Source organism: Crocuta crocuta, unplaced genomic scaffold (assembly GCF_008692635.1).
Source record: "Crocuta crocuta isolate KB4526 unplaced genomic scaffold, BGI_CrCroc_1.0 scaffold441, whole genome shotgun sequence".
Classification (NCBI taxonomy): domain Eukaryota; kingdom Metazoa; phylum Chordata; class Mammalia; order Carnivora; family Hyaenidae; genus Crocuta; species Crocuta crocuta.
In genome coordinates, this window is record NW_027527822.1 from 432,713 (window position 1) to 445,176 (window position 12,464).

The window sequence follows — 12,464 nt, forward strand, 5'->3', positions numbered from 1 at the left end:
TTTGAAGATGCAAATACCTGTGCTTGGATTCTGGCTTTGACGCTAAAGTTACTTTGGGCATGTCACTTCTCTATTCTTAGCCTCAGTTTCCTCATCCATGTTGATACTTTCGTCGTGGAGAGAATTAAGTGAATTCACAGAAGATAGGTCTTCAGAACAGAATTTGAGGTATATGATGAGCCCTCTGTAAGTGTGTATTATACCGTGATTACAATGAGTTCATGGTTAGACTGTTGACTCTCAGTGCAGGTACTCAGATATTTGTAATTCCTCATGGCAACATGTCTTAAAAGCATGGAGAAGTTGATATTACCAGCTTCACCTTATACATGGAGAAAGTTAGTTTTTTAAAAAATATTTTTATTTATTTCTAGGAGAGAGAGAGACAGCGTGAGCAGGGGAGGGTCAGAGAGAGGGGGAGATACAGTCTCTGAAACAGGCTCCAGGCTCTGAGCTGGCAGTCAGCACAGAGCCCGATGCGGGGCTCGAACCTATGAACCGCGAGATCATGACCTAAGCGAAAGTCAGACGCTTAACCGACTAAGCCACCCAGGTGCCCCATGGAGAAAGTTAGTTTTAAGGACATGAAATCATTGTTCAAACTTAGTGACGGAGTCAGTGATTATCCTGAACATAGATTCGTATCTCATCATCCATCTGGTGAATCCCTGGGAAGCAGCACAGACTGCAGTCCCAGCATTTTCTCAGGATAAATACACCATTAACAGGACAGACCCCTTTTTCTGTTCTAAACAAAAACAAAAGGTAAAAGCAGGAAGAAATTTTCTGTAGCAAAGCATCAACACCAGGTGGTGCATTTAATCATGTAGAGGGAAGCAGCTCATCAATGAAAGAGGCAGCAAAGAGTTTATTTTCTGAGTACCTGATTTGAGAACAGAACTGGATGTTTTCCCTGGCAGTTCTCTCAGTGCCTCAGACTTCAGAGGGATAGTATGATGATCACTTTCCTACCGATGCAGAGTAGGCTATCCCTTGAATTTCAGTTTACTTTCCAATTGGATATTGATTGTTCCCAGTTGGTAGCACCCCCATGGAAGAACTTACACATTCTTCCAGCAGGGGAAAAACATAACAGGGTGTTTGAATTAGGGGATGAATAGAAAAGTTGATTTACACAGCTGTTGAAACTAGAAATCTAAGCTTGATATTTATAATATCACAAAGGGCCTTAAAAAGTTTAAAAACTTAAAGGCTTATGTCTATTTTCAACAACCTTCTAAATTAACTCTCTGAAAACATCATGAGTTCTTTTCCTTGAACTGCTATCTATTGATACCTATTAAACCATTGTTACATTTTTATTCCTTGCCTTATGCCTATTACCTTTTTTTTCCTTCTAATTTTATTCTCCTTCCTGCATACTTCCTTACATGTCTATGCATGATTACTGTGAAGGAAGTGTTCATAGAAGTGACCTAAGGCTGTTTTACACCCATTGGCCTCCTACTAGAAATCCTGAAGAGTTATATTCTTAGTTAATATTTTATTTACATGTGGATGGAAAAGCTGGACTTCCAGGTCTCTCTATATTGTTCAATCAACATTTGTTGATAAGAGAAAATGGACTTAGAATTCTCTTATCAGAATATTTTCTTCAAAAACACCAATGAGATGCATTTACTTTTAGGTAAAGACATAAATTGGGCCAGAGGCAGTGGAAAATGAAAACAGAGGTCAGTGGACCCTGTACCCATATCTTTTCCATACTTCCATTTCAGATTTTGTCCCTCTTACTCAGCCACTGAAGTCTTCAAAGTTATTTCTTAAATTCATTTTCGTAAAATTTCTCACATGGTTTTCATAGCTTGTAAAAATGTTGTTTGAATTTCTAGTACCTAAAAAGCATGGTCTAAGATCAATCTATAGCTGGTTTCAGTCTCTATAACCCTTTTTTCTCCTCCAACCCTTATAATCTACATCCAGCAACACACACAAACCCCACCAGTGATAGAAGATGAAACTCACTTATTTCAAGACTTTGAATCATCATTCAGATTGCTTTTCACTCCTGGAATAACCTTGTTCAACTCAAGAACATTTTATAATCTTAAGAACTCAACAAATCTGCTTTCTGCAATCTTCTTGCATCTCCTTCTTTATCTCCTTTCTTTTTCTATTTCTTCTTCTTCTTTTTTTTTTTTTAAGACGGAAAGAGTACATGAGAAGGGGAGAGGGAGAGAGAACGAAGAGAAAGAGAGAGAGAGAGACGGAGAGAGAGAATCTCTCCTGCCAAGCATGGAGCCTTCAGGGGTTTAGCTCATGATCTTGGGATCATGACCTGAGCCAAAATCAGGAGTTGGACACTCAACCGACTGAGACACCCAGGTGGAACATCCTTCTTCCCCTCTTCAATTATTCATTGCAAAATGGAATTAAGATTTTCCATGCAGTCACACCTAAAACTTCTTATTGTGTTTATTTTTTTGGTTTCCTTGTGTTTCTGATAGTCAACGAAATTCATGATAGCAAAATTTATGCCTTTTTAATTTCATATCCCTGATATCTATCATACAGTCTGGAACACAGTATATATCCAATAAATACTGGTGGATACATTAATTGATATAATGTACAATTAGAAATGGTTGGGGCGCCTGGGTGGCTTAGTCGGTTAAGCGTCCGACTTTCGCTTAGGTCATGATCTCGCGGTTCGTGGGTTCGAGCCCCGCATCGGGCTCTGTGCTGACTGCCAGCTCAGAGCCTGGAGCCTGTTTCAGTCTGTGACTCCCTCTCTCTCTGACCCTCCCTGCTCACGCTGTCTCTCTCTCTCTCTCTCCTAGAAATAAATAAAACATTAAAAAAAATTAAAAAAAAAAAGAAATGGTTAAGTAATAGTTACACATCTAATAACTATAAAATATTTTAAAATCTATTTGTTGGAAAGATAGAAAAATATGCCCTCAGTCTGTGTATGTTGGAATAGAGCATTGTGTGAAAATCACGTTGAATTTTATATACATATATCATATATGTATAAATTATATATAAATGAATTTGATATTGAGAAAAAAGTGGAGAAAACCAAAACCTGAATGAATTCTAACTTTTGTTTTATCCTGGTATTCTCTGCTTTAACACTTCTCTTTACCTATTTCCAATGTTTTATTTCTTTGCATCAATTATCTGNAAATTCATATAAGTTTAATTAATAATATATATATTAAATGATGGAAGATAAAAGATATGTTTAATAAAATAAGTGATAAAATCTTCATTTTTATTTTCATTCATTTATACACACACATATATTGGTTTCGCAATCATTATTTAGAGACTATGCTAAAGTTAAAGTCATCAAGATAAGTGAGATATTACATTTGATATCCTTTAATGCTATCAATGTATTAATATAGAAATGCATACAGAGTGATGTAGTGTAGAACTGGAAAACATGACTTTTCTGTAAAAATTCACAGAAAGTGTTATTTGAACCAAGTTTTAAAGGATGTGTAAAAATGTCTAGGCAGATGCACTGAGCGAATACTATGAAAATCACAGCAGGTGGGAATGGAAAACCATACTCTCAGTGTGGAGAACTGGTAAAAGGCAAAAAGATTTATATGATCTGAAGAGAGAACTGGAAGTACTTCCTTCTATGGCTTGGAAGGAGGCATCAAAAGCTGACAGGTTAGGTTTAGACAAATATTGAGGGGGTTGTAAACAATATGAAGGATTCATGGCCTTATCATTTAGTATTCCTACTCACAAAATGAATACATTGTTTATTCACTCACCTTCATTTCCAGCCATAGCATGGTACTATAGAGCTACCATCTCATACACTCCTTACACTATCCATGTAAATGAAAACTATTTATCATCTCCATGTCACAGACAAACAAACCAAAGTTCAACGGTACCTAGTGATTTACTCAAGGTGACAACCAAACTGTGGAAGACCAGGAATTAATCCTAAGCTTTTTCGATTACCAAAGTCCTTGAAGTCTTTATAGACTTCCATTATCATGGGCGTGGCAATGATTGCATGTGTCTCTAACCCAGTGATTATGGCTTCAGTTGTGATCTGGTGGAAGGATACTAGTTTTAAGTCCATTTTAATACCACACAAAAAAAGAAAATTTTAAAACTTGAACCAAAACAACAAACTTGTGGTATAAAGAAATAGAGTCAGCTAAAATGTAAAAGCTCAATAGGATATTTGAGACACAGATTCAGAGTAGAGACTTAAGGTCTTAATGTGTTACCTCCTTCAGCTGTATTTGCTTTTTAAGAAGCTGGAGATCACAATGATTATTTGCCATATTGTTCTTCAGACATCTAAGGTTCTGACTGGGGATAGTGCTTGTATTAATTTAGCTTCTCTAATCATATTATTATGCAATTATCATAGTCATATAAGTTACATGTTTATATAGAGTCTAAGTAGGGGGTGTTAAATAAATAGCAGGTATCAATGTGTCACAGCTCAGGTGAGACTTTGGGTCCATGTCTTTATCCCAAGGAGAACATCAGAACAATGGTTCCCAATCCTATTCTTTGACTTCGTAGAATTTGTCAGTATGATTCTTCCTGGCATCACCAAGTGACTTGGGATGCAGGCTGTTCTTAATACTCAATCTGCTTTTTCTCATCATATGTAAAACTTCAATAATTTAACTTCTTCCTAGTCATTGGTCCAATATTCCACTGGTAGTTAAATCTTAATGATTTCACTTAGCTCTCTGCAGCATTTCTTACATTCTATTTACATCACCTTCATTCTCTCCAAAATTCATACATTGTGTTTGTTCACTGTTATTTTAGCTGCCTATATAGTTTCTGGACTAGAGTGTCTTCTTAAAAATCTTCTATATTGTTTCTTTTTTCTCCCAAGTTTCTACTTAAATTCCAGTTAGTTAACATACAGTGAAATATTAGTTTCAGGAGTAGGATTTAGTGATTCAAGAATTCCATAGACTATCCAGTGTTCATTACAAGTGCACTCCTTCATCTCATCACCTGTTTAACTCATCCCCACCCCTTGTCTCTCCTGTGGCAGCTCTCAAAAAAATCTTCTATATTGTTTAGTCATATTTATCTTGAAAAGGAAATTCAAACCAAACAAAAACCCTCCTAACAAGAACTTCTGCTATCAAAATAATGTTTACTAATGTTTATGATCTTTGAAAAAATTGCTCAAATTTACCTTATAAATATCACATTCTGTTATATGGCATATCCAGCATATGCAATAATCACACCTCAAATTTAGTTTAGTTCATTTTTGTGACGACATTATACAGTGTACCATCCATTTCTGTCCTCATTTATTACCATCGTGCAATTCTATGTTTTTTTATTGCTCTGCTAATGTTTTGTTTTTGTTTTTGAGAGAGAGAGAGAGAGAACAAGAGTGAGGCAGACGGAGAGGGGAGATGGAAAGAGAGAGAATCTCAAGCAGACTACACCTTCATCACAGAACCCCATGTGCAGACTAGAATCCATCACCCTGGGATCAACACCTGAGCCGAAATAAAGAGTCAGATGCTCAACCGACTGAGGCACCCACGCATTCTCTCCTCATTTTTTAAAAGCAGGTTGTAACCTTACCCTTGAACTTAATCTAAACCTTCCCTCTATAGATTCTTCTCCCTACTCTGCATTCTCATAATACATTGCTTACCCAAGTGATATGTTGTACATCATGTTCCTACCTTATTTACCCATCCATTTGATAGATTCTGAGAATGCAGTATGGTGTTTGTAATTCCCACATTTCCTACGAAATTCTATTACTATTATTGAAAAAAAGGTTATTGATAAAACAATGAGGGGAAGATTCATCCTTGATGCATTGTTATTTTTATTTTATCTTCAAGGTAGATGGAAAGCCTATGATCCACAGACCATGTATGATCCACAGACTTCATGGGATAATCAATGACATTACACATGATATTCTCTACATTAGCTTTTTATCTTTACCTACATCCAAAGTCTTATTTTTCAATACTTAGACCTTAACTGTGAAAGAATTGACATATAATCCCTGCAATTTCTGTTTCATGTGATTTTATAATTATGGAGTTAATAATAAAAGCAAGAGTAATGTGTTTGACCAATGACAGCACCTTCCCTGGGTTCATTTTGGTGGGTTTTTCTGACCGGCCTCAGCTAGAGGTGGTCCTCTTTGGGGTAATCTTGTTTCTTTACCCGATGACACTCCTAGGCAATGCTACCATCATCCTAGTATCTCTCTTGGACTCTAAACTGCACAGCCCTATGTACTTTTTTCTCTCCCATCTATCCTTCCTGGACCTCTGTTTCACCAGCAGCATTATTCCTCAGCTTCTAGTCAACCTGGGTGGTTCAAATAAGTCCATCACATATGGTGGCTGTGTGGTTCAGCTTTATGTCTCTCTTGCCTTTGGATCCACGGAGTGTGTTCTCCTAGCTGTGATGGCCTATGATCGTTACATCGCTGTCTGCCGTCCTCTACATTATGCCTTTACCATGCGCCCTGGCCTCTGTCATACCCTGACATCTGTGGCATGGCTCAGTGGGGTGGCTACCACCCTTATACAGTCCACTCTTACCCTGCAGCTGCCTTTCTGTGGGCATCACCGATTGGATCATTTTTTCTGTGAGGTCCCTGTGCTCATTAAGTTGGCTTGTGTGGAAACAACTTTCAATCAGGTGGAACTCTTTGTGGCTAGTGTTTTATTCCTGTTGGTGCCTTTATCACTCATCCTGGTCTCCTACTGCCACATTGCCAGAGCAGTCCTGAAGATCAAGTCAGCCATTGGACGACACAAAGCACTTGGGACCTGCTCCTCCCACCTAATGGTTGTCATAATCTTCTATGGAACCATCATCTTCATGTACCTTCAGCCAGCCAAGAGCAGATCCAAGGACCAAGGAAAGTTTGTTTCCCTCTTCTACACTGTGGTGACCCCCATTCTCAACCCCCTCATCTACACCTTGAGAAACAAAGAAGTGAAAGCAGCACTGAAAAAAATTCTTGGGAGAACATTATTACTCAGTGAAACATGATTATCAAGAATTATTTTAGAGGTGGTTATTAAGACTGATTCATTTAATGAATGATGACTTGATAAATTATTTGATTATGTTCATTAACCTATAGTGGATTTTGGTAGAAAAAATTCAAGAGCATTTGAATTTTTGAGTTTGAATGCTCATTTCATCACATAATAACGGTGTGACCTCAACAATTTGCATAACCTTTACACTAAAAAATGGAAATGGGCAGTTTACTATATAGTGAGAATAGCACAGAACAATAATGCGTGGAATTTGGTGTCCCATTGGAACTCAGTCCATAACCACCTTGATATTGTGAGCCAATTACTCAAGGGGTTTACTTTTGAGGTTATTTCTCTAAATTACTATAATTTCTCTGAATTCTCTGTAATTGCTGAAATATATTATTTCTCTACCACTTATTCTTTTACAATAGAATAATCAGAATGAATTTAATTGGCAAATATTTTAGGAAGTGCCAAGGTAAACTGTTGATGTCTTACTTAGTGAACCCTTAAGTGATATGGGGAAATTATGACCTCGGGGCACTTGTGCATGACTGTATCCCAAGATCTTCTGTTACAGACATTTTAATGAGTTACACATTTTCCATTGGGGGAAAATCCTTTCTCTTACCCTTCTGGGAATGTGATTAGGCCACATCGACAAGGCCATTTGTTTTTCTTTCCTACGTTAAGCCATTTCTTCATCACAAAGGTAAGTCATTGGGGTTTCTCACTTCCAAATTCTTTTTCTTAGAAGTATAGTCACTGAGGATAGCTCACATTCCTCTGACACATTGCCAAGCAAGTCCCTACACTACACATAGTGTAGAAACCATTTAGTTTTTCTCCCTTATTTGAACTGAGCATTTCTATGTTGTACTGCATGGACCAGGAGCAAAAACTTTTTGAGCTGTTGCAGAGCAATTCGGGTCCCAGCCTTCTAGTCATTGTGATACTAGTTAATTGTATTGAGGGTCAAACTTCACTTGTGCACCAGACTTTGAAAGATGGTTTCAACATCATCACATACTTTTCTAGGTAGAGGAGAGAGATTAGGTATCATCTTTCTGGGCATACTCACGTCTGATTTGGGTGGCAGTCAGTGACTAGCATCTAAAATAGCTTGGATGCCTCCTTTTCTCAGAATCTCACATGTGGTTCCAAGTTTGTCCTTTCTTGAACAACTCCTGTAGCTCTGGGACCTCAATCTGGGGACACCTATTTATTTCCTTTCAAGACGCAGGCAGCTGAAGATACTGTGGACAAGAAAGTAACTCCTGTAGTCAGAATGCATATTCTTGGCCTGAAGTAGGCATATTTATATGTATTGGCAGGTTGTATGTTTTACCTCATGTAGATCAAACTGTGAAATTAAAGCAACTCAGGATTGTGAAGTCTATGGATTTCAGACTAGTCCTTTCATGTTGTCTTTGACTAGTTCTAAACCAAACAGAATGCATCTCATAAAATAGTCCTAGTTTTTGTCTCTCTCTTGGTCTCTCTCTCTCTGTCTCTCTCTCTGTATTTTTGATATCCAATATCCCTGCTGCTTAAAGGCAGCAAAGACTGGGTTTAAATTGTTCATTCCTGAGATTTCTATTTTCTTCAAAATGAAAAAAGAGTGTCCCACCCACATAGTTTTCATGTGATACACTTTTGTGAAACATCTATCCAGGGTATAGAGACAATCTCATTGAATAAAAAAGGAATTAAGTCAGGATATACATTATTTGCTCCAGCAATTGATCTTAATTATGACTATAAATAAATTCATAGAAATTCAGGACCGAAAGGAGATTAATATATGACATACTACCCTCTTTGCTTCTTTGTCTAATTGAAGCCTCAGTGTCCTGACCTTCTATGGGGCTGTGTTTCACTCTATAGACAATCTGTATGCTTCCTCCTTTCATGGAACATCTCATAATCTTCTCAGTTTTTGAAAGAGCATTTGAACTCAATTTAAAAAATCACTTTTGAGTGGAACTTGTCTTGTTATTAAAAGCCACATATAGTCAGCTGTCAATATTCATGTCCTTTGGCCTAGAATTATTCCTATTCTATTTGGATGAGAAAGTTGTTGTTAATATATTTAAAAATAAGCTCTTAATTTGTGTTTTGTTGTTGGATCTTAAAAATGAAAACAAAGATTCTACCAGAATAGAGTAGCAGGTTAAATGGCTCATATACTGGAAAGTATATGATTGCCCTACAATCATGCAGTGAAATAATGGATGACAAACTTCTGAAAGTGAAAATAATTTCCCATAGAGAAAAAGGCATGATGAGGGAGTTCACAACATTTGTTGATCCATGTAGTATTTCTTTCTTTTTGAAGTTTATTTATTTACTTATTTATTTATTTATTTATTTATTTATTTATTTATTTGGAGAGAATCCCATGTAGGTTCCACTCTGTCAGTGCAGAGTCCCACGTGGGGCTCAATCTCATGAACTGTGAGATCATGACCTGAGCCAAATCCAAGAAATGAATGCTTAAGCGACTGAGCCACCTGGATGCTGAGCCACCCGGTTGCCCTAGTCCATGTAGTATTTATGATAGAGTCAATCTAGACTAACAAACTTGCAAAGTGAACACTAGAGCTGGAGTCTGGTGAACAGGCAGGGTCTGAACAGGTTCTCAAAGGAAGAACAAGCTCAAGGAGTGGGTGTGAGCAGCTGTGGGAATGCCTAGCACAAGCAGGGGCAGGGGCTTTATCAGTGCTTATGCGATAATCAGGCTGGACACTGTGATATGAAAACACCCAGAAGTTTACTATATTTTAAGGTAGATAGGCTGAAGGTATACCCAAAATAATTGATTAGGATCATTTCATCTTCTGAAGGTGGCACAAATAATCAATGGTCTTTAAAGGTGAGGGGTGGCCAGAAAGCATTATCTTCAAAGTTAGATAATGGTAGAGAACCCTATCCCAGAGGATGCCCCATGTTGCCAACAGTAGGTTCTGGACAAAGGGACCCAAAGTGCTCATGTTAGAAGGTCTTATCAGCGGCCAAATCCGAAATTGAATTTAGGATCCAGGCTATAGGGTCCACTGAGGGGTCAGGAAGACTAGTATGCACAGAAAGAAGAAACACAAGTGCAAGTGAGCATGGTCAACATCTGGGGGAACTGACAGGGATGTTTGGTTGGATTTTGAAAGACATTCCTTAGATGTTGGTGAAAGAAGCAACTATTAGCATGATTTATTCAGTTCCAATTAGACGATCTCATTGTTTCCATCATATCACTGTATATTTAAGGAAATAGGTCTTTGTTTACGGATATTTTCAGCTTTAATTAAGAAAATAATGATAATAGTTTTTAATGCAGGTATTTTACAGTTTTGTAATAAAAATACAAATTGTTTACAATTAACCTCTTAAGTTGCTGTTTTATATGGAAATTATTAAATTATTAAGCTGTTTCTGAAATAGTTTTTAAAATTATCTTATTTGTTAATTTTGTTCTGTTATCTTTAACATGGCACTTTTAATACTTTTTATGTATGTTTTATTAATATCTGTTATTAATTTTGTTTATTATGTTATGTAAAACATTATTTTTATTTTACTAAATTTTGTTTTCTAACATTTTAAAAACTTATTTACCTTAATTTGTTTCTCATTTTATCTTGTTGGAAAAGAGCACTAAAAAGTATGCTTACATTTTAATATTCAAGTTTTTTAAATGATTCATTTAGTAATTACCAATTGAAATTTTGTCATTCTCTTCTGCTTAAATTTTTATTATTTATTTAAGTTTTACAGCAATGAATCAGAGAATATAACAACCATATATATTCTTTGCTCATTCACCAGTCAATGGACATTGGGTCTTTCCATAATTTAGCTATTGTTGACAGTGCAGCTATAAACATAGGGGTGGGTATATTCCTTAAAATTAGTATTTTTGTATCCTTTGGGTAAATACCTAGTAGTGCAATTGCTAGGTCATAGGGTAGTTCTATTGTTAACTTTTGAGCAATCTCCATACTATTTTCCAAAGTGGCTGCACCAGTTTGCATTCACATCAACAGTGGAAGAGGATACTCCTTCAGCATGCTCACCATGTATTGTTTCCTGTGTTGTTAATTTTGGCAATTCTAATATAGCAATTTTTACATAGGTGTAAAAGTAGCATATGTTTGAGGCAGCTCCAATTTGGAAGAAGACTGGTAAGACCTCATTCATTTGTTTGGTAATGATATCTAGTATTTACTAATTGACTTTATATGTGTTAGTTGACTAAAGAGGTGTTAGTATCCTTAAGGAAAATGAAATAGGTATAAAATGGTGAATATAATTTGGGTGAATTGCTGAGTAATTTTTGAGAGGTGACTTTGTGCTGAACACTCCAAGGACTGTGTGATACAAAATGATATTATATATGACCCCTGGCCTCATGAAGCTGTTGTGAACAGACACATGTAGAACTTAGTCAAGTGAATGAATAGAAAAGATGTTGTATACTCTCTAGTAACATGCCATAAAATTAATCCACTAGCAAGTTTCCCATATAATTAAGAACAAACTTTTTGGAGTGTGTAGTATTAAAGTACAATGTTACTGAGAGAAATTTCTTTGATAACTGTGGTATAAAAGAAGTAATGAACTTTTTTTGAGAGACAGAGAGTGTGAGTGGAGAGAAGGGCGAAGGGAGATAGGGAGAGAATCTTTGGTAGGCTCCATACTCAGCGCGGAGCCTAATATGGGAATTGATCCCTGGGATTATGACCTGAGCTGAAATCAAGACTTGCACACTCATGTGACACCGAGTTGCCCCAGAAATGACTTTTTTTTAATGATGAAGCCATAATTACTAGTTTGTTAAGTAGTATTATTTTATAAATTAAGTACAATGCCATCATTGGAAATAAAATATTCCCTTAATTATTTGTTTTAAAACAGAAGCCACATTGCATTCACATTTTGAGGTGATAACTAAAATACACAATTCCAGGGGGAAAAAATCTAAAATCATATGGATAGCACTCCATTTCCTGAAATTTTCATTTTGGAAGCTGGAGGATCCTGGGTCTCTGCAAAAAAAAACAGGCAAAAAATTTTTCTAAAAAGCAAATAAACACTGAGAGAAAGAAGACAAAACTAGTGTATAGAATTAACTGGAGCAAGAAATAGATTTGAGTGTTGCTTACTAAGCTTATGTGCCTTTGACTGGGTCAGACAAGCTCTCAGGAGTTGATTTTTAAAGTAATGCCATTTAAAAAGAATTGTAATGTCTATCATATCTGGTATATTTTTAAAGATAGAAACTTATAACAAAGTTCCACTATTTTTGGGTGATGAAAAATGATTTTATTCCCTCATGATTGAAAATTACTTAATTAAAAACTTTTTTTTTAGGGGCGCCTGGGTGGCTTAGTCGGTTGAGCGTCCGACATTCGCTTAGGTCATGATCTCGCGGTTCGTGGGTTCGAACCCCGCGTCGGG

At 36.5% G+C, this 12,464-nt stretch overlaps 1 protein-coding gene across 1 annotated transcript; it reads left to right on the forward strand.

Annotated features, from left to right (window-relative positions):
- Positions 1 to 6,069: 6,069 nt before the first annotated feature.
- On the forward strand, positions 6,070 to 7,014 carry LOC144241399 (olfactory receptor 2G2-like). The gene has a single exon (XM_077775960.1). It carries the CDS (start codon positions 6,070 to 6,072, stop codon positions 7,012 to 7,014), a length of 945 nt encoding a protein of 314 aa, XP_077632086.1.
- The last annotated feature ends 5,450 nt before the right edge of the window (positions 7,015 to 12,464 follow it).

What these genes read in the sequence shown, in the direction of transcription:
- LOC144241399 (XM_077775960.1), top strand. Translation starts at nt 6,070, where the DNA reads ATGTGTTTGACCAATGACAGCACCTTCCCTGGGTTCATTTTGGTGGGT.